Source organism: Tachysurus vachellii, chromosome 13 (genome assembly GCF_030014155.1).
Source record: "Tachysurus vachellii isolate PV-2020 chromosome 13, HZAU_Pvac_v1, whole genome shotgun sequence".
Taxonomy (NCBI): Eukaryota; Metazoa; Chordata; class Actinopteri; order Siluriformes; family Bagridae; genus Tachysurus; species Tachysurus vachellii.
In genome coordinates, this window is record NC_083472.1 from 6700037 (window position 1) to 6721655 (window position 21619).

Sequence of the window (21619 nt, forward strand, 5' to 3'; positions counted from 1 at the left end):
ATTCAATGAAGTACTGCAGTAGTTGTGCTGAGTTTTGGGAGAGAGGGAGAAGAAGGGGAGAGGGGGGAGGGAGAGTGAGGAAGAGAGAAAGGATGAGAGAGAGGGAGGAAGAGAGAGAGAGGGAGAGGATGGGAGAGAGGGAGGAAGAGAGGGAGAGGATGGGAGAGGGAGGAGAGGGAGGGAGAAGAAAGAGAGGGAGTTTATATCTGAATAAATCTATTGCCTCCCGTGGCAAGCTCACCTCACATTAAGCTATTTATTTCTTATTAACAAGCTGATGGTTAATCACTTCTTTATTTTAGCAAAATGGCATCAGCAGGAAGAAAACAGAACAAGAAATCCAAACAATCAGAAGACTCCTCACACCTTCAGGCTTTTGACTTTAATATAGAGGGTGAAAAGAAGGGTCTTAGTGGCTCAGAGGATGAAGCAAGAGAAGGTGCTTTTTTTCTTTTTTATCGGTTGTATTTAATGACATTTAATTGTAATTAAATGGTAAATTGCAGCAGCCTAAACTTTTTTTTTTTAATCCAATTCTATTTTTATTGTTAGAAATGTCCATCGTTGATAAGTCGGGTAAGAAAAGACCTGCAAGTACGTTTGAGGAAAATGGCCTTATTGTAGGTGTAGGGTGAGTTAGATATTATCGATTAGTAACGTAGCTAAATCTGTGGGTAGTGTTTACTGATGCACATATTCACTTGTTTTTCACAGGAATGAAGTTCAGACAATGTTAGAAAAGTTTGGAGGTCGGTTCAGTTAAAGTGAATATCTGAGATTTTACATTGTACTGTGCTAATGCATTTTAGTAGTGTATTGTGTATTTGAATGCTGATGCAGCTGACATCAGCAAGGCAATGCAGGCTAAAAGGAAACGCCTGGAAACTTTCACCAAAAGCTCTCTGAAAGGCAGCAACCAGAAAATAGAGCAGCTGTGGAAGACCCAGCATGGCCAGAGGTACATGTGCACAATACTGAGTGTGTTTTCACAAACACAACAATATCAATACTCCTGTATACTGAAGTGGGAATGTTTAAAACCCTTTTATGCAAAACTTATATAATAGAAGTTTAAGGGCAGTTCTTCATGCAATAAATGCTTCTATTAATTAAAAGGTATTCATTGGTTTATTTCTAAGTCCTTATAATTCATTCCTTCATAGATGAGGCGACATATTTAGAATTTGTGTTTATGCATAGGTTTGTGTTTGGCACGGTGGCGGTCACACAGCTCCATGCTGCTTGGATTTTTTTGGATTTTAAAGTTCTGCCCAAATCCTAAAAAAAAATACAGGGTGTGGATTGGCTACATACACTAAATTGCCCATAGGGCAGTGTGAGTGTGTTATCCCCTGTGGTGGGCTCACATCCATTCCAGGGTGTATTTCCACATGCCAGCTCTGGATATTCCATGAAATTGACCAGCATCAAGACCTTACTAGTGATGAGATGTCAGTTCTTGTCTTTGGTAATCACCCATTGTGGTAGTGTTTAAATATTAATTTGTCGCCAAAGACAGAAGCTGACGCAGGACTACTCCCAGGAGATGCTGTCAGTGCTGCGGCAGTGGGAGACCGATGTTAAGAAATCCGAGGAGCAGGAGGAGAAACTGAATGTTAGTGCTTGTTGAACATGGCCTGAAAACCCCACAGCATTAAAAACAGCAAAGCTGAATAGAAAAATATTCAATTTAAGTTTTTGACTATTCTATTATTTATTTGCTAGAAAAATACTGTTGTAGTTTTTTTTTGTGATATTGCTATTGGTGACATTAAAGTACATGGTAAATGAATTAAAAATAACTGTTGTGATAAATCTCAGCATGATCTAACTTATCACTGTTATGTGCATAGAATTTATTTCAACAACAGCAGAGGTTCTTCCAACAGGCACGGGTTGTGCAAAGTCAAAAAATAAAATACATAAAAGAGCTGTATGAGCAGTTTGTCAAGGTACAATATTTCTTGTGTGTTCACAAATATGTCAAAGTGTGCCTATTACATACATTCTTAATTTTTGTATTGACTAAGTATGTGTCTGTATTTACCAACAGAACATGGAGGAGATGGAGAAAAGTCATGAGGCTTTTCTCCAGGGAGCACAGATGGAGTTGAAAAAGGAGATGGCTCTGCTGCAGAAAAAGATAATGATGGACACAGTGAGTATTTTCACACACATTCTCTAGGTTTTTCTTATCTTTCAAAGATTTCACATTGCTAATTTTGTTCTGCAATTTTATTTCTTATAGCAACAACAGGAGATGGCCACCGTGAGGAAGTCTCTACAGTCCATGCTGTTTTAAAGTCTGATGTATTTTGTTCATTTTGAAGAGTTCTGTAATGCTCATGCTGTCATTGTAAATGTTGAGTGTACGAAATGGATACAATTATCTGGATGCACATGAATGATAGTTTGTGTTCATATTTTTTGCTGGCTTGTTTGCACAAATTTGTATAGATTGTTCTCAGATAAGAAAAAAACTTTTCAAAATATTCAGCAGTCCCATATTACAAATGTATTTTTTACTGAACATGGTGAAAAGCATCCATTTGCCCTGGTGACAGGTGAACATTGGAGCTGACACGCAAAAGGTTTTGAAATTTTCTATGGTCATTTTTTGGAAATATTAAAGACTGCATTGTTTTATGCAAAATATTGTTGTATGTGTAATTTGACTGTTATTCATGTTTTCTGGCTTTACAGAACTCTTTATTTTGCTGTCAGGGACTAAAAAAAGAAGCCATTTAGTACAAATTTATATTTTAATAAATGTAAGCTATTCAAACATTATGCACATTAGGTGAATATCCACCCTTTCGTTTTCAATTTAGCCTTTAATCCTTAAGTATCCAGCAATGAATATATATTCCTGGGACAGGTTCCAGATCCACTGTGACACTGAAGGGTTGAATAAACTGTTTAAATACTTTGACTATTGTATTTATCTAAATACCCAACAACAGCAACAAAAAGTGAGCTCAACATAGCAGGAAAATACATGAATACATCAGAATCAGGTTTATTGGCCAAGTGTGTTGACACACAATTAATTTGGTTCCAGCTGTTTGTGACTCTCAAAAGTACAGACATAAATAACACTATACTATACAAACTATACAAGACAATGCAGACAATGAGATACAATATAGACAGAATGAGTATTAAATATGAATATAGAATATGACTGATCAGTTATGTACATAAAGTGTGGGAGTGCAAATAACAATATAGTGCAATATTATGCTTTTTGTACAATATACTGTATAGCAGCAGATATGATATATGAACGATAAACAGACACCGAGTCTTTCACTGATATTTAAATAACCAAATACCTGTTTACAAAATTTTTATTTATTTATTTATTTAGTTGTTTGTCTATTTATTTATTTATTTATTTATTGCATAACAAGAACAAAATACATACAGAGGATCACAGTGTGTTCAACAATTATGTATTACATTGATAATAGCATCAAAGGAAACAACAAAAAGAAAGAAAATAATAATAATAATAATAATAATAATAAATAAATAAATAAAAGAAAACTATACAGGGGAAAAAAAATTTACAGACTGTTCCAAAAAGAAAAGGATGCAAAAATTCTATACATCCGTTCTCTTTTTTATTTCTTGCATCTTTTAGGGCCTCAATATAATGCTTAAGTTCAATTTTAAATAATATGTTTGTTATTATTCCATTTCTTGTGTATGTGATATTTCCCATACATAATTATTAAATTAATCACCAAATCTTGCTCCGAAATCTTATTTTTATATAAAAAAAATATATATCTTTACCAGATAGTCGAATCTTTAATTTTGTGAATTTGAATATTAGATATTCAATATCAATCCAAAACGATTGGGTAAATTCACATTCAATAAATGTTTACACAAATTACTATTTATTCATTTATTTATCTATTTATTTATTTATTTATTTATTATTATTATTTTTGTTTACACAAATTATATTATGCAACACGCCGGAGGAAATGACGTACACGGAAGTGATTTTACATGGCGGTTATAGCTTGATTTTTTTTCTAACAGGAGGGTCGTTATTAAACAAGAGGTTTTATATTCGGGATGTGCGCTGTATACATCGTATGGTGCGTATTATGTTCGACATTTAATCGATCTAGAAGTTATTTAGCGACTAAACCCGGTTCGTTGGCTTATTAGCTCGCTAACATGATCCTAGCAAGCGAGCTATCAGTGAACTGCTTCATTGTTTTGTCTCACAGCGTTAACTTTCCCTCCTTCAGACATTAGCAACAACAGCAGGTCGTATGGAGAGCACAGTGAAAGACTCGAGGCCTAGCAGCCCTTTTCTCAGCCTGGATGAAGATGAAGCCAGTGAACATCTAAACGAGGCTTGTTTACTGAGTGATAGCGACCTTCAGTTTGACGAACGAGGTTCCTGTTATGATTTGTCTGACTTGGTCGTTCCAGAAACTCCAGAAAGGTATCAGAAATGAATGTTTCTAGTATTTCACCTCATGTAATGTGTGACTTTTTTTTGTTTTTGTTTTTAATCTTCATACTGAAAATGATGTGCAAATCCTATATCCTCCAGAGAACATCATTTTACTTTCACACATAGAATGAATCAATGCTGAAGTACTTGACCTACAGCTGCACTGCAATGTCCACTGGAAATGTGTTAAATAACTTTCTAGTATTATGATCTTTAATTTATGATGTACACCCACATACTAGGCTCATGTCTGTTTCTGCTTTGCAGCCCTATCCCTTTTCGAAGAAAACGACAAGCCCGAGTCAAAGATAATTACAGTGGGGTAAAAAAAAAACAAAAAAACAGCTTTCTTTGAAAACCAAATATTGTCCGGGAAAGACGTTTTAGCAAATGTGTGGAAGGTTTATTGTGGCTTTAATCCCTAGGCTGCACTATGTGGTCCGGATGCAAGAAGGTCAGAGAGATGGGACATGATTCCTGGATACCTCCATATGACACCGAGCTCTCAAAGGACACTAAAACGAAGACGACTACAAGACAATATAGGAGGTGGCAATAATATCCAAGCAGGAAATGGAACAGGATTTGTACCGGCTTCATCTCTTTTATCTGAATTCGCAAGGCTGGAGTCTCCACGTCCCTCGCAATCCACGGCCTCCTCTTCCGATTCTGCCATCTCGTGCTCTGCTGCAGCCGAATTCTCTGTGCTGGGAGCTGCTGCTGGCCAGATTTGCTCAAGAATGACTTCTCCCCATGGTCGTGGCTCTGTGCAAAAAATGCTTAAGAAATGCAATAAGGAACAGAGATCGAAAAAGTCATCGACTGTTAGTCGTGGGTCCTCTAGGTGTGTGTCAACAGCACTTTCACTTGCAGCAGAGGAGAACCACTGGCAAGGTACAAGTGATTTGTTTTAGAATTGGAAGAGCATTTTTCTAGTAGTGGTCATGAAGTATTGGCCATGAATTTAGAGTTTGATTCCTTTTCTGTTCTATCATTCACAGATACAGAAAGAAGAGGTGAATGTGTACAAGAGGAGATTGTCGTTATAGATGAGGATGATGATGAGATGGCTGTGGTTCGCTCTGCTCAAATTGATGAAGATGAGGCATTTGCCAGAAGCCTCCAGGTAAATACTATTAACCTGATTTACTAAAAAAATTTACGGACTAATTAATTTTCATTCTCTGATGTAGGTTTTTTTGTAATTTGATTTATCTGAACATTATATATAGCGCATGTTCAACAGTTCCTTAATAATAATTCTTATAAGGTTCTTCACAACGTGGTCACATAAACCGAATACTTAACGTGATACAACTTGTATAAATCTGAAATTGACAAACCTCAGCAATCAGGTTATTTTTTACTTTTCCACAGTTAATCTGTTATCTTGTTTTTATATATTTGACATTTATGTAGTCAGAACTGGGTAGAAAAAAAGCTGCTTGTCTTTTTCTCTGCAGGAGCAATTTGATAGAGAGGAACATCATCATCAGGAGCAAAGTCGATTACAGACCACACCCCCCAACAGACATCCACAAAACGCCCCGGTTAGTTGTATCGAACATGTATTGTAACAAAACATTATTGGAATATTATAATATTAAATAAATATTATTGCTTATTAAGGGTACCAACTTTTGTTTTACTTCCACCTTCTTTAGTTTGATTCCTATGTAGGTCTGAGCTGGATCTCTCCCTGGGCCTCCATGATGTACTCATCATCATTCTCAGAGCTGCAGGACATGACTGTGGGACAGCCCAGTGAGTGTCTTGTTTATTTCAGAAAGATTGTTAAACAATTACGTAGCACATTAACATTTTTAGACTGAGATTAATTAATAGATCTTTGGAAGAATTGTCCTTGCTCTGGTTGTATATTGTGGTCAGGCAGGCAAATGAGATCAAGAGGTCGCAGCTCACGCCGCAGAAACACACCGCACTTGCCTTTAAATCTGCTTGATGACAGCCAGGGAAATAACTATGAGGTATGAGCTATTAATATACAAAGCAGTATATTAAATTACTGCATTAAGTGGTGCTCTCTGTCCATGTCTGTCAGCACTTATTCTTTTCTTATGACTATTTTGTTCTGTGGATTTATATTTAGGCTTTTCTGGCATTTGAGGAGAGCCAGGGATCTGTGATAGCCAAGAAAACTCTCAGTAAGTGGGAGATCGAGAGACTTCCTGCAAAAGCTTATGACCCTGCACACAATGCGGGCAAGACAGAGTAAGTGCCCAAAGTGTCCACAGTTGGATCCTGTAGTTATTTATTGTTGGTAATGTTTCTTCTCTCTGTGTACAGTTGCCAAATCTGTTTCTCTGACTACAAGAAAGGAGAGAAGCTGCGAATGCTGCCATGTTTCCATGACTATCACGTGAAGTGCATTGATCGCTGGTTGAAAGTGAGTCTTTTTTATATATATTTTTTTTCACAACCTCGTTTGTTTCTTTTCTCCCCGATAAGATAATATCATTGTCTAATGTAAACACATTTAATTTGTTTGATTCTCAGGAGAACGCTACCTGTCCTATCTGCAGAGCAGATGTGTCACTGTAGTGCATATTATCTCAGGACTGCTTCTCTACCTCAAAACAAGAGTACAAAATCTGTATTGTATGCATGCAGTTTTAACTTATGTGCCTTTTAAAGAGTTTTTGTTTTTATATTAAAAAAAAAGGCTAATGGATGGACCAGCATAAATTCTGTGACTGAAATAGTCAATTCTCCCAGGTTCACTGTTTTTCTTTTTAAATAAATGATTTTTCACCCCCTCACATTTTCTTGAACATTGTGCTTAAATTAACTTGTAACTTAATGTTGCTTAATTGTAAGTTTCTTTACTTTTTTTGGTATTAATGTTTCTTTTTACTTCCATTCTGATTGTAAGGGCTACAGGTCCTGTGCCTTGTACTATTTAATATCTTAGTGACTGTCGGATTTATTCTGGCTTCTGTTTGTCCCTCTTTCATTTGAGAGAGCCATGCCAAGAAAATGCAAATGCTTTATAAAAACTAGTTTGAGGAAAACTCATACACGTATTCTGAGTTGTATGTGATGAATGTATTTGGTTCAAGACACATCTGATGTCTATGTAATAAAGCTCCTGAATCATTGAAAAGTTAATGTCTAGCAATCCTATAAAGGACAATTAACCTTAAATTATATTCTCTCCATTGAACCTGCTTATATGATTTAGCCAGTATGTCATGCACCAGTGTAGAAGTGCTAAAGTCAGAATAGTACATGATAAACATCCTGTGGAGGTTCAATGCAATAATTTATTAAGATACAAATGGTATTATGACAGGAGTTCTTTGTAGGCACTGTAAGAAAATTGTCTTTTGATTTTACTTGTTTTTCTTTTCTCAACATAGACATAATGACAGCACACGTGGGGTTTACAAGACTGTGTCAGACCCATTTGGAACATCAGTACTACTAATTTACTATAATGTCATTAAACTCGGCTGTAAGCTTATCAAAACAACCTTATTACAAACATGTAAGCCCTCCTATATGGTGATCTTTTATAGCAAAGTATCTGTTGTAAAATATGCATAAAAAAATGCACAAGCTGGAGAGAAAAGCTTAATAATAATCTCTCCTATTTTAAGGTACATGGTATAGCCTTAAAAATTGAGTGCTGGTGCGCCGGTCCTCAGGGTATGAGTGCATTCTTCAGACGTCAGCAGGAAAGCAGGACAATCTCTGTGTCCTGCCTCACCTAGGACAGTGTTGTAGTGCTACCACATTTCTCAGGCCTAAACCTGTACTGAGCACAAGGGGTTCAGTCTACATGTCAAACAAGCAGCCACATGCTTCTTAGTAATTGGCTCGAAGTCGTTTGTTTTCCTCCCGCAGCTTCTCTATCTCCTCTACAAGACTCTCGTTTACAGAGTACCTTTCAATGAGCCCATGGATTTCATTCTGAAAGAGCAGGAATCATCTTTAACAATTTTGTAAGTCAGTCACAGTTTGTTTGTCAAAAGAGTATGATTGTGAGTTGCGGATGATACCTACCAGCTGAATGTAGAACTGTCTAACCATTTCCACTTGTAGATTGATTATATCTCTGTGGCATGTGTCTCTGAAAGAAATTACAAAAGCTGCTTAAAGCAAAATTTGATGAGGGTAATGGGCAGATGATAAATTACCCCACCAGCCAAATATAAACCCCCATGTCCTGTCCCGTGATAATATTTTGATCGCCTGGAACCCAAAATGGCTAGGCTCTCGTGGTATAAAAGAATTCCAAGATAGTTTTCTTGTTAATTCAATTACCAAAATGTACAGTACATGAATATACAATTATCCTCTTCATATACAAATGTGGTGTTTTGTCCTTCCTGGCTAGCACCATTTTTCTTAATACGAGATTCATTTTATTAAGATATCAGAAGTAATCTAATGTAAAACTGTATATTAATAACAAATGCAGACATATTTAAATGTTACCTATGAATCAAGTTGAACTCCTTTAAATTAAGGTTGAAAATCTCTGTGTTCCAAAATAATAAGCTCATTTTTAACAACTTGTGTTATCGACATGTGTTTACCAAGTTACTGCTGGAAAACAAATGTATTTTATGTATGGTGAAGTTAAGAAGTTAACTTATTAGGAACTAATTTCCATTACCGGCATTTGGATACAAGTATGTGTGTGTGCAAATATTTTAAAACAATGTACCTGAAATCTTCTAGAGCTTCATGGATCATGTTGCGCACAAAATTCATCTGGACTGAGGTGAGTGGTGCTTCACTACTGACAGCATTAGATGCGCTTGCTGCTGCTCAAGTTAGAAACACAATGTGAGACCATGTGATCCTGTATTCATTTCATCATTTGTACCCGATGTCCTGTTCACGTACCTGATTCAGCTTTGGGTTGACTGCTATTCACTGGGGAATCATAGGTGAGCTGGGTTGGCACTTCTGGCCTTTGACTGGGCTCAGGAGTGTTGAATGAAGGCACTGATTGGATGTGTGTAGTCTGAGCAGCAGAGGGTGTGGTCAGAACATTCTGCCTTGGATAATTATTCTCCACCTGTCCATCATGCCAAAATGTCAATATCAGAAGTATAGTAAATGTATACCATATACACACATAATAGAAATACAAAAGCCTCAAAAAACATTACTATATGTGAAATAGTCTTGTTTATTAAATACATCGAGAAACAAATATCAGTGACTGACCATGTTGTTCTGTGTGTCTGTATGTGTAGGTGATGAGATCACTGGTTCCTCCTCTTTGATTGCAGGTGGTGTGTGGACAGCAGACAGAGGACTGTAGCAGCGAGCACCAGGTGTACCCAGCGGGTTCTTACGCTGAGCTGAACCGTGCTGAGGTAGGAAATCTAAATCTGTAATGCAAAAATCCAATAACAAATATGTAAACACCTTAATAAATGCTAAGATAAATGGTTCAAGGTAATGACATTTTATCATAAACTTCGGTCATCATTGATGCAAAGTAATGAAATTTTACCTTTCTTACCACTTGAGGCATCACTGAGTCTGTGACCTTTGTAATCTAATGAAGATGTGTAAAAAAAAAAAAAAAAGCAAAGAATTAGTTATCCACCTGTATTTGAAAAGAAAGAGCAAAAAATAAATATATTTGTATAGATTCTAAATAATGGCTACAGCCAGACCATCACTGAAGAAGAATACTCTCACCATCACGAACAGGAGAAAAAATGTCCAGGCTGTTGCGACCAACCCTAAACTTTTCTGAACTCTGTTGCCCCTCAGCTTCTCTAAAGAACACATCAGTGCTGCCTCCTAGTGGTAACAAAAACCAATATCATCACTGCAATTTTAACCTTTATGAATTTAAGTACTTCCTGATAAAGTACACACCATTTCTTGAAGTTGGAGTATCACCAATGAAGCCATGTGTTTTAAAACCTGAATAGAGAGAAATTAAAAATAGGCCAGAGAGAAAAAACAAACAAACAAAAAAAAAAAAACAGTGCAGTTAATCTATTAGTGGAAAACCGGTTGAGTAAATAGTACATACATAAATTCCATATTGCAAGGTCATCAGCACATACCATCAGTTACAGGTGAGAAAATGTCTAGGCTCAGGCTGTTTCGGCCCATGCTGTTGAATTTATCCAAACTGTGCTGGCCTTCGGCATCTCTGGATAGCACCTCAGAATGTGCTCCACTCCCTAAACAAACAGCAGCACAGAAGAATAGTAAGAACACTGGAGAAACTTGCATACATACACTATGAATTAGCCCAAAACACTATGCTGCCACAGAATAGGAAATTGTAGCTGCAGAAAAATAGCTGAAATAATGACGACTCACAATTAAGAAAATATCTCAACTGATAGGAAGTGAATTTTGCAGTTGAAAACACTTGCCAAGGCTGTGAGCCTGTCCGTCTCCTCGGCTTACTGGCTGCTGTTCGGGGACAGCAGGAACTAAAGAGGTCGGAGTAGGAGGACCACTCTGCTGATTCTGCCCCAGCTTTACAGAGATTCTCTTGTTAGTCTGCGAAGAAGTCTTGCCAGAGACTGTTTTACTCGTCTGAGGGAAAAGGTTTATATACAGCACATTATAAATAATGCGTCAGTGTTAATCAACTGTGAATACTCACATTTTATGAACAGTAGACTGGAAACCATACCTTTAGTCTGGTGTTGGAGTGCTGGAATCGGATACATGTGACCGAGGTCTTGTGAGCAGTGGTTGTTTTGACAGGAGCGCTTAGATTACGCAGGTCATACATGTAGATCCTTCCATGGGTGGAGCCCACTACAAGCCCTGCTCCATCAGGAGTGAAGTCTACAGCCGTTAGTGGAGACTCGACCTGCTTACTACGGAAAATACTGCAGGAACAAACACCCATAAACAAAACATGATATCAACCAGTAAGAAGATAAAACATACCTTATTTTGCTTTAAACTAATCATTATCTAAGTACACTCTACACAGATGTGGCTTACACTTTGCTGGAAGTGTCATAACAGACAATCCTCTTATCCAACCCAACTGTAATAAAGAGCAGGTCATTGGCTGGGGAAAATGCCAGGCCTGAGGCAGGAGCTTTGTGTGCTCCTTCAAACATGTGCAGTTCCTTCTGTGTGTTTGCATCCCAAAGTACCACTGAACCGCTGTCAGAAACACTCCCCAAGAGAGACCGCTTTATCAGTGAGTACTTTAAGTCATGGACAGGCTAGAAAAAGAAAACACAAAATGTTAATCACAATATTTCAGGTCAGTATTGACTTTATGTAACAAATTTCAGATCAGCTTAGTAGAAGTTGGAACTTCGTACGAGTTTATTATTAATAAATGGCAAAATTTAACAATCTCTTTCAGGTATGCAATTATTTGAGCACAACTGTATACACACTAGACTAGAAACAATATTGGTCAATTAGCTTATTTAACGAAACTCACCAATATCACAATTAAGCATGAAGTCATTAAGGAAATGTAAAGCAATTAAAAAAATAATTGCTTTGTTTCTCCACTTATTCTTACCAATTTTACATAACAGCAGGGATGACAAATGGCATAGGAATATGGCCAGACTTTAATAAAAAGGAATAGACTTGCCTCATTGGGCCCATGGCCAAAAGCCTTGCTGGACAGATTAGTGGTAATGCTGTGGAGGATGATGTCCCCACTGGTTGAACCTGATACTATGTAACTATCACCACCATTGAAGGACACACATGTAACTTCCTCTTTATGGTCCTGATGAGAGGGTGAAATGAGAACATAAAAAACATACAAGTGAAATAGAAGTCTGCACAATTTTCTTTTCTAAATCCCACTCCTAATGATCCAGTGGAAATCCCACCTAACTTATAATGTCTTTTCCAATTCCAAAAACTTAACTTAGCAACTGAAACCACAGTGAAGCTGACCAGGATAAAGCATTTACTGATGATTGACTTATTGTTGTAAATGCATAATGCTTTGTTTTGAACTTTAATCAATGTACATATTAAATTAAAACAAACAAACAAATAGTTAATCACTGAATATCTAAACAGATCGATCCAGATAGCCTTGCAGTAGAATATCTACTTTAAAAACTTCACTAAATGATATACCTTGAGGCTGCGATGTAATCTCTTTGTCTTCAGGTCCCATATGTTGACCGTGTTATCCAGTCCCCCACTGACCAGAAACTGTGACGTTGAATTTAGTGCAACTCGTGTCTGTTTTTTCTGAAAACAAAACCACAGATGCAGCACAGATGAGAATTCTGACTGATTAAAGTGGTGCATTTTTCTGAAATGAAGTGTTTTCGACTGACCCCTTCTGCAAGCTCCATCACTAGCACTGGAGAGGACTTCAGGCTGGTCACCACCAGCTTGTCTCCTATACTGCTGGCACTGACAATGTACTGATCTGACTGTTGTCAAGGCATACAAAGTAGTGTATGTGTTCTAGTAATTAGGGCCTGAGCACCGAATGGTGCGAAGCCCTATTGTTTTTCCTCGGGAGTATTATTTTTTTTTTTTTTTTTTTTTTTTTTTTTTTTTTTTTTTTTTCCCACACATTGGCCAATTGGGGTCCCTTAACATGCTCGAAAACTCTTGAAATTTGGCACACACGTCAGAGTCGCGCGACACTAGGATTGGACAAAGGTTGGAATACGGGCGTGGCAGGGGGGCTCTGTAGCGCCCCCTGTAATGCAAAAACAAACATTGGTGCACAGATCGGGCAATTATGTACGCACATGTACGAGAGTTGGTACGCATATAGATCTCATCGACCCGAACAACTTTCGCGCTCTAAACTATGAGCTCCGCCCAACAGGAAGTCGGCCATTTTGGATTGTTTTATAAGTGCATGCGGTGAACTTTTAAATACTCCTCCTAGGGAATTCATGCGATTGACATCAAACGTTGTGAACATGATGCCAAGACATTGCACTTGCTAAATTGCGAAGGGATTTTTGATATCTCGAACGGTGCTGCCATGGCGAGGCGACAAAATTATGGCGAATTCAGAGAAACAGGAAGTGTCTAATATCTAAAGCAAAAAATGTCTTATTGGGATGACACGCGGTGTGTATGTTCGGCCAAGGATTCCGATCGCATCGATGTGCCTATTGTGAATCTCGGACATAGCGCCACCAACAGGCGCCAGGAAGTGTGTCAGTCACAACAGTTGCATGTGGTGAACTTTTAAATACTCCTCCTAGGGAATTCATGCGATTGACACCAAAAGTGGTGAACATGATACCGAGACATTGCACTTGCTAAATTGCGAAGGGATTTTTGATATCTCGAACGGTGCTGCCATGGCGAGGCGACAAAGTTATGGCGAATTCAGAGAAACAGAAAGTGTCTAATATCTAAAGCAAAAAATGTCTTATTGTGATGACACGCGGTGTGTATGTTCGGCCAAGGATTCCGATCGCATCGATGTGCTTATTGTGAGTCCCGGGTATAGCGCCACCAACAGGCCCCAGGAAGTGTGTCAGTCACAAAGGTGGATTTTTTCACAGTTGCATGCAATGAACTTTTAAATACTCCTCCTAGAGGATTCATGCGATTGACACCAAAAGTGGTGAACATGATGCCGAGACATTGCACTTGCTAAATTGCGAAGGGATTTTTGATATCTCGAACGGTGCTGCCATGGCGAGGCGACTAAGTTATGGCGAATTCAGAGAAACAGGAAGTGTCTAATATCTAAAGCAAAAAATGTCTTATTGGGAAGACACGCGGTGTTTATGTTCGGCCAAGGATTCCAATCGCATCGATGTGCCTGTTGTGAATCTCGGACATAGCGCCACCAACAGGCACCAGGAAGTGTGTCAGTCACAAAGGTGGATTTTTTCACAGTTGCATGCAATGGACTTTCAAATACTCCTCCTAGGGAATTCATGCAATTGACATCAAACGTGGTGAACATGATGCCGAGACATTGCACTTGCTAAATTGCTAAGGGATTTTTGATATCTCGAACGGTGCTGCCATGGCGAGGCGACAAAGTTATGGCGAATTCAGAGAAACAGAAAGTGTCTAATATCTAAAGCAAAAAATGTCTTATTGTGATGACACGCGGTGTGTATGTTCGGCCAAGGATTCCGATCGCATCTATGTGCTTATTGTGAGTCCCAGGTATAGCGCCACCAACAGGCCCCAGGAAGTGTGTCAGTCACAAAGGTGGATTTTTTGTCAGCTTCATGCGGTAAACTTTTAAATACTCCTCCTAGGGGATTCATGCAATTGAGACCAGACTTGGCCACCATGACGCAGAGATATTGCAGATACGAAATTGCGAACGGATTTTTGATATCTCAAACACTGTTGCCATGGCATCGTGTCAAAGTTTACTTTTATTTCAGGCATATTTAAGGCTTTTGGCGTGCTTGTATTAACTTGAAATTTGACACATACATCACATTTGTCGGCTGTTAAGTGTGGACAAAAAGGTCAGACAAAGGTGTGTCTCTTAAGTGGCTCACTAGCGCCCCCGTTTGTCTAAAATGTGGGGTTTCATTTACCTACAGTCCCCAAATGGGTCAGTAACAACATAAAATAGTCCACTGATATTTACCCACTTGATGCACTTGCCCACCGTGCATTGTTTTCTGGAAGGCACCGTATAGCGATGAACAAATGTGCGAAGGCCCGTCATCGCTGCTTGTTTTTTTTTTGTTTTTTTTTTTTCCCACACATTGGCCAATTGGGGTCCCTTAACATGCTCGAAAACTCTTGAAATTTGGCACACACGTCAGAGTCGCGCGACACTAGGATTGGACAAAGGTTGGAATACGGGCGTGGCAGGGGGGCTCTGTAGCGCCCCCTGTAATGCAAAAACAAACATTGGTGCACAGATCGGGCAATTATGTACGCACATGTACGAGAGTTGGTACGCATATAGATCTCATCGACCCGAACAACTTTCGCGCTCTAAACTATGAGCTCCGCCCAACAGGAAGTCGGCCATTTTGGATTGTTTTATAAGTGCATGCGGTGAACTTTTAAATACTCCTCCTAGGGAATTCATGCGATTGACATCAAACGTTGTGAACATGATGCCAAGACATTGCACTTGCTAAATTGCGAAGGGATTTTTGATATCTCGAACGGTGCTGCCATGGCGAGGTGACAAAATTATGGCGAATTCAGAGAAACAGGAAGTGTCTAATATCTAAAGCAAAAAATGTCTTATTGGGATGACACGCGGTGTGTATGTTCGGCCAAGGATTCCGATCGCATCGATGTGCCTATTGTGAATCTCGGACATAGCGCCACCAACAGGCGCCAGGAAGTGTGTCAGTCACAACAGTTGCATGTGGTGAACTTTTAAATACTCCTCCTAGGGAATTCATGCGATTGACACCAAAAGTGGTGAACATGATGCCAAGACATTGCACTTGCTAAATTGCGAAGGGATTTTTGATATCTCGAACGGTGCTGCCATGGCGAGGCGACAAAGTTATGGCGAATTCAGAGAAACAGAAAGTGTCTAATATCTAAAGCAAAAAATGTCTTATTGTGATGACACGCGGTGTGTATGTTCGGCCAAGGATTCCGATCGCATCGATGTGCTTATTGTGAGTCCCGGGTATAGCGCCACCAACAGGCCCCAGGAAGTGTGTCAGTCACAAAGGTGGATTTTTTCACAGTTGCATGCAATGAACTTTTAAATACTCCTCCTAGAGGATTCATGCGATTGACACCAAAAGTGGTGAACATGATGCCGAGACATTGCACTTGCTAAATTGCGAAGTGAGTTTCGATATCTCGAACGGTGCTGCCATGGCGAGGCGACAAAATTATGGCGAATTCAGAGAAACAGAAAGTGTCTAATATCTAAAGCAAAAAATGTCTTATTGTGATGACACGCGGTGTGTATGTTCGGCCAAGGATTCCGATCGCATCTATGTGCTTATTGTGAGTCCCAGGTATAGCGCCACCAACAGGCCCCAGGAAGTGTGTCAGTCACAAAGGTGGATTTTTTGTCAGCTTCATGCAGTAAACTTTTAAATACTCCTCCTAGGGGATTCATGCAATTGAGACCAGACTTGGCCAACATGGTGCAGAGATATTGCAGATGCGAAATTGCGAACGGATTTTTGATATCTCAAACACTGTTCTCATGGTAACGTGTCAAACTTTACTTTCTTTTTCAGGCATATTTAAGTCTTTTGGCGTGCTTAGATTAACTTGAAATTTGACACATACATCACATTTGTCGGCTGTTAAGTGTGGACAAAAAGGTCAGACAAAGGTGTGTCTCTTAAGTGGCTCACTAGCGCCCCCGTTTGTCTAAAATGTGGGGTTTCATTTACCTACAGTCCCCAAATGGGTCAGTAACAACATAAAATAGTCCACTGATATTTACCCACTTGATGCACTTGCCCACCGTGCAGTGTTTTCTGGAAGGCACCGTATAGCGATGAACAAACGTGCGAAGGCCCGTCATCGCTGCTTGCAGCTATATTTTTTTTTTTATTTTTTTTATTTTTTCCCACACATTGGCCAATTGGGGTCCCTTAACATGCTCGAAAACTCTTGAAATTTGGCACACACGTCAGAGTCGCGCGACACTAGGATTGGACAAAGGTTGGAATACGGGCGTGGCAGGGGGGCTCTGTAGCGCCCCCTGTAATGCAAAAACAAACATTGGTGCACAGATCGGGCAATTATGTACGCACATGTACGAGAGTTGGTACGCATATAGATCTCATCGACCCGAACAACTTTCGCGCTCTAAACTATGAGCTCCGCCCAACAGGAAGTCGGCCATTTTGGATTGTTTTATAAGTGCATGCGGTGAACTTTTAAATACTCCTCCTAGGGAATTCATGCGATTGACATCAAACGTTGTGAACATGATGCCGAGACATTGCACTTGCTAAATTGCGAAGGGATTTTTGATATCTCGAACGGTGCTGCCATGGCGAGGCGACAAAGTTATGGCGAATTCAGAGAAACAGGAAGTGTCTAATATCTAAAGCAAAAAATGTCTTATTGGGATGACACGCGGTGTGTATGTTCGGCCAAGGATTCCGATCGCATCGATGTGCTTATTGTGAATCTCGGACATAGCGCCACCAACAGGCGCCAGGAAGTGTGTCAGTCACAACAGTTGCATGTGGTGAACTTTTAAATACTCCTCCTAGGGAATTCATGCGATTGACACCAAAAGTGGTGAACATGATGCCAAGACATTGCACTTGCTAAATTGCGAAGGGATTTTTGATATCTCGAACGGTGCTGCCATGGCGAGGCGACAAAGTTATGGCGAATTCAGAGAAACAGAAAGTGTCTAATATCTAAAGCAAAAAATGTCTTATTGTGATGACACGCGGTGTGTATGTTCGGCCAAGGATTCCGATCGCATCGATGTGCTTATTGTGAGTCCCGGGTATAGCGCCACCAACAGGCCCCAGGAAGTGTGTCAGTCACAAAGGTGGATTTTTTCACAGTTGCATGCAATGAACTTTTAAATACTCCTCCTAGAGGATTCATGCGATTGACACCAAAAGTGGTGAACATGATGCCGAGACATTGCACTTGCTAAATTGCGAAGTGAGTTTCGATATCTCGAACGGTGCTGCCATGGCGAGGCGACAAAATTATGGCGAATTCAGAGAAACAGAAAGTGTCTAATATCTAAAGCAAAAAATGTCTTATTGTGATGACACGCGGTGTGTATGTTCGGCCAAGGATTCCGATCGCATCTATGTGCTTATTGTGAGTCCCAGGTATAGCGCCACCAACAGGCCCCAGGAAGTGTGTCAGTCACAAAGGTGGATTTTTTGTCAGCTTCATGCAGTAAACTTTTAAATACTCCTCCTAGGGGATTCATGCAATTGAGACCAGACTTGGCCAACATGGTGCAGAGATATTGCAGATGCGAAATTGCGAACGGATTTTTGATATCTCAAACACTGTTCTCATGGTAACGTGTCAAACTTTACTTTCTTTTTCAGGCATATTTAAGTCTTTTGGCGTGCTTAGATTAACTTGAAATTTGACACATACATCACATTTGTCGGCTGTTAAGTGTGGACAAAAAGGTCAGACAAAGGTGTGTCTCTTAAGTGGCTCACTAGCGCCCCCGTTTGTCTAAAATGTGGGGTTTCATTTACCTACAGTCCCCAAATGGGTCAGTAACAACATAAAATAGTCCACTGATATTTACCCACTTGATGCACTTGCCCACCGTGCATTGTTTTCTGGAAGGCACCGTATAGCGATGAACAAACGTGCGAAGGCCCGTCATCGCTGCTTGCAGCTATATTTCCTTTTGAAATCAAGATATGACAGATTTTTTAAATTGAAACTGGAACACATCACCCCTATAAAAAGGACTCCTATAAAAAAAAAAATTACTGGTAGTTGTGCGGGTACTCACTTTAAAGTGATGTGACATACGGCTAAGTACGGCGACCCATACTCAGAATTCGTTCTCTGCATTTGACCCATCCAAAGTGCACACACAGCAGTGAACACACACACACACACACACACACACCGTGAACACACACCCGGAGCAGTGGGCAGCCATTTATGCTGCGGCGCCCGGGGAGCAGTTGGGGGGTTCGGAGCCTTGCTCAAGGGCACCTCAGTCGTGGCCGGCCCGAGAATCGAACCCACAACCTTAGGATTACGAGTCAGACGCTCTAACCATTTTAGATTTTAGATGCATGCATTGAAATCTACTATGATATACACAGGATTACACAAAATATGGCATAATGTTTCTTGTACACAACAGATGTGCTACAATTTATGTTTTCAGGGAATGCTGTGTAAGTCTCTGAGATATACTTAATCACTGACAACCACAAAAACAAATAACGATTTACGTCTTCAGTACAAAAAACCAATAGCCCAGCTTTAGAATTATTCCACTTTCCATATACAATAAATGGCCAAAAGTATGTGGAAATTTGACCCATATGTTCTTGATGAACTTGATGAAGATTTAGTACCCATTTTCTGTTTGAATGATTTCCACTGTCTTAGCACTTTTGGATTGTAGCTGTAGGAATTTACCCATCGATGTGGAAAATATGGAGGATTCTGGATAATTTGCAGAATAACAGCCACATACAGTAGTCTAGTGGAAAGGTTTTGCACACTTTCCCAATAACATACTATTTTCTGTATTGCAACTCATAACAACAGCTTCAAAATAACAAAAATGTAAATATTTAGGGAATGTCCAAACACTCAATAGAACTGATTTCGCAATTACATTTAAGGTTTTATAAGTCCTAGAACTGTAGTTGTAGGATACTGCTGCTGCTCCAGCACACTTGTGCTAGAGGATGGCTGGCACTGTGAGGGTTGAACTGCTCTACCACACTCATCGAGGTGGAATCCCAGATCTTCAGGCAGTCACCGGATGACACCAACCGGGTCACCTCCTCCATAGTAGCACTTTGTAAGCAGAAAAAACATAAAATACACAACATCTGTGAGACAGGCTAGTGACACCTGACTCTCATTGTAATTACAGCTTCCATATGTGCACAATGAATAATTTACAACCTGAGAAACCTACACTGGGACTTAACATTATAAAAAAGTGTTGTTTGCCTTATATGAAATATATATTTTAAAGAAAAGAAAAAAGAAATAAAAACCCAAGAGCAAATGTATTTTAATTTCCCTGGAGATAAAATTAAAAATGAATGATATGGAGCCAGTATGATGTTGTTGTGTTTTCCCCACTTGTAGATCATACACTTTTATAATTTTTATTATATACTATGTATGAACATTTTTATTATATACTATGTATGAACATTTTTATTATAGAGTATGTATGAACATTTTTATTATATACTATGTCAAACCTTTTAATGCAAACAATTACATAGCAGGACCAAAAAACTGCTTTTAAAGGAACGTGGGAAAATGGATTTAATGAAATTTCGTTAACATTTATATTCGTAGTAAACTTTAAAATAAATAAATAAACAAACAAACAAACCAGCTAGCCAGGAAACTTAGCAAGCTAACTAGCTTTGCATTTGTGCTAGCTCGCTAACTTTTTTGAACAAGCAAACTAAGAAATTTACAACACAGACAGCAATAAAAAAAAAAATCCACGAAACCTAAATATTTATAACATACGACAGACGAATTATACTAAAAAGCAAACTTTTAAGCTTAGCTAGGTTTGTAGTTTTTTATTAGCCACCTACAATGCTATGCTACGCTAGCAAGTAGTTCTTCATATTTCACAGGTTTTCTTTTAGCTTTAGCTACTTACCCTAAGGTTTACAGACAAGCCAGTCCTGGGTTAAATGCAACTGAGTAGGACTTGTTGGGAGAATACTAGTAAAACTAGTATCCTCACTTATTCGCGACACTTATTTGTATATAACAAGAGTTTGAAAAACTGTATATTTGGCTGGAACCGCCACTACGGCACCCTGCGAAGGTCAAACCACGCAGCCAATTTACAGAAGAAAGTTTAAAGCGACAAAGTCCTTAGACGTCGCCAGATGGCGTAAATACACTAAAGTGGATATTAATTTAACTTCAATTACACCACAACACGTATATAATGCTGAAGTACGTAATGTTTAGGCGTAAATTTCAACACCTCTCAGGTATAACAGGGTGGAAACATACAAACTGGAGTACAGGTTTTTTCCCACCTGTATTTACTTCTATTTTTTTGCTGCTACTGCTAAATTATTATTTTTTTTTTACAGGTTTACACGTTATTTATAGAATTATTTATGTATTACATATATCTGATAATAGACATATATACAATTTTTAATTTTACATTTTTATATTATTAAAATAATACAGAAAATTACCCCATTACCCCTGTACGTTTGGGTGAGAGGTGTTTTATTTTTTACTATGTTACTGTGTTTATTTTGGAATCTTATTTCTCTGTATGTTTGCTACTGGATGCTTGAATTTCCTCCAGGGTCAATGAAGTATCCATCCATCCATCCATCCATCCATCCATCTATCCATCCATCCATCCATCCATCCATCCATCCATCCATCCATCTATCTATCTATCTATCTATCTATCTATCTATCTATCTATCTATCTATCTATCTATCTATCTATCTGTCTGTCTATCTATCTATCTATCTATCTATCTATCTATCTATCTATCAACTCTGAGCGTAGCAACACCATTTACAAAA

General features: G+C 38.9%; 3 protein-coding genes across 4 annotated transcripts; 2 read left to right on the top strand and 1 right to left on the bottom strand.

Annotated features, from left to right (window-relative positions):
- The first annotated feature begins 306 nt into the window (after positions 1-306).
- On the top strand, positions 307-2490 carry sycp3 (synaptonemal complex protein 3). The gene is made up of 8 exons (XM_060885379.1): positions 307-439; positions 553-631; positions 715-749; positions 841-958; positions 1516-1615; positions 1854-1952; positions 2054-2158; positions 2249-2490. The coding sequence occupies exons 1-8, from the start codon at positions 307-309 to the stop codon at positions 2300-2302; spliced, it is 723 nt and encodes a 240-aa protein (XP_060741362.1). The 3' UTR covers positions 2303-2490.
- Positions 2491-3998: 1508 nt separating this feature from the next.
- si:ch211-59o9.10 (uncharacterized protein LOC561841 homolog) lies at positions 3999-7519 on the top strand. Its single transcript, XM_060884850.1, has 11 exons — positions 3999-4115; positions 4272-4471; positions 4751-4805; positions 4909-5377; positions 5485-5609; positions 5947-6033; positions 6148-6247; positions 6374-6471; positions 6594-6715; positions 6791-6890; positions 7001-7519. Exons 1-11 carry the CDS (start codon positions 3999-4001, stop codon positions 7043-7045), a joined length of 1518 nt encoding a protein of 505 aa, XP_060740833.1. The 3' UTR covers positions 7046-7519.
- A 228-nt stretch (positions 7520-7747) lies between these two features.
- On the bottom strand, positions 7748-20883 carry nedd1 (NEDD1 gamma-tubulin ring complex targeting factor). Of its 2 annotated transcripts, none has more exons than XM_060884849.1 (17): positions 20715-20883; positions 19734-19876; positions 12775-12869; positions 12569-12685; positions 12066-12206; positions 11450-11679; positions 11130-11331; positions 10864-11029; positions 10546-10665; positions 10352-10399; positions 10169-10273; positions 9978-10022; positions 9686-9852; positions 9359-9533; positions 9177-9276; positions 8510-8576; positions 7748-8416 (listed from the first exon to the last, which is right to left on the bottom strand). In XM_060884849.1, the coding sequence occupies exons 2-17, from the start codon at positions 19867-19869 to the stop codon at positions 8312-8314; spliced, it is 2019 nt and encodes a 672-aa protein (XP_060740832.1). In that variant the 5' UTR covers positions 19870-19876; positions 20715-20883; the 3' UTR covers positions 7748-8311. The 2 variants fall into 2 exon arrangements, with proteins under 2 accessions (XP_060740832.1, XP_060740831.1); XM_060884848.1 differs by having other exon boundaries at positions 10546-10661; positions 10860-11029.
- Positions 20884-21619: the final 736 nt, after the last annotated feature.

Coding starts and splice junctions, on each gene's coding strand:
- sycp3 (XM_060885379.1), top strand. CDS start 307: ATGGCATCAGCAGGAAGAAAACAGAACAAGAAATCCAAACAATCAGAA. Junction 1,616..1,853: donor AGCAGGAGGAGAAACTGAAT/GTTAGTGCTTGT, acceptor TTATGTGCATAG/AATTTATTTCAACAACAGCA. Junction 1,953..2,053: donor TGTATGAGCAGTTTGTCAAG/GTACAATATTTC, acceptor ATTTACCAACAG/AACATGGAGGAGATGGAGAA.
- si:ch211-59o9.10 (XM_060884850.1), top strand. CDS start 3,999: ATGACGTACACGGAAGTGATTTTACATGGCGGTTATAGCTTGATTTTT. Junction 4,806..4,908: donor TCAAAGATAATTACAGTGGG/GTAAAAAAAAAA, acceptor TTTAATCCCTAG/GCTGCACTATGTGGTCCGGA. Junction 5,610..5,946: donor CATTTGCCAGAAGCCTCCAG/GTAAATACTATT, acceptor TTTTCTCTGCAG/GAGCAATTTGATAGAGAGGA.
- nedd1 (XM_060884849.1), bottom strand. CDS start 19,869: ATGGAGGAGGTGACCCGGTTGGTGTCATCCGGTGACTGCCTGAAGATC. Junction 9,534..9,685: donor CAGACACACAGAACAACATG/GTCAGTCACTGA, acceptor CATGATGGACAG/GTGGAGAATAATTATCCAAG. Junction 9,277..9,358: donor TCAACCCAAAGCTGAATCAG/GTACGTGAACAG, acceptor TAACTTGAGCAG/CAGCAAGCGCATCTAATGCT.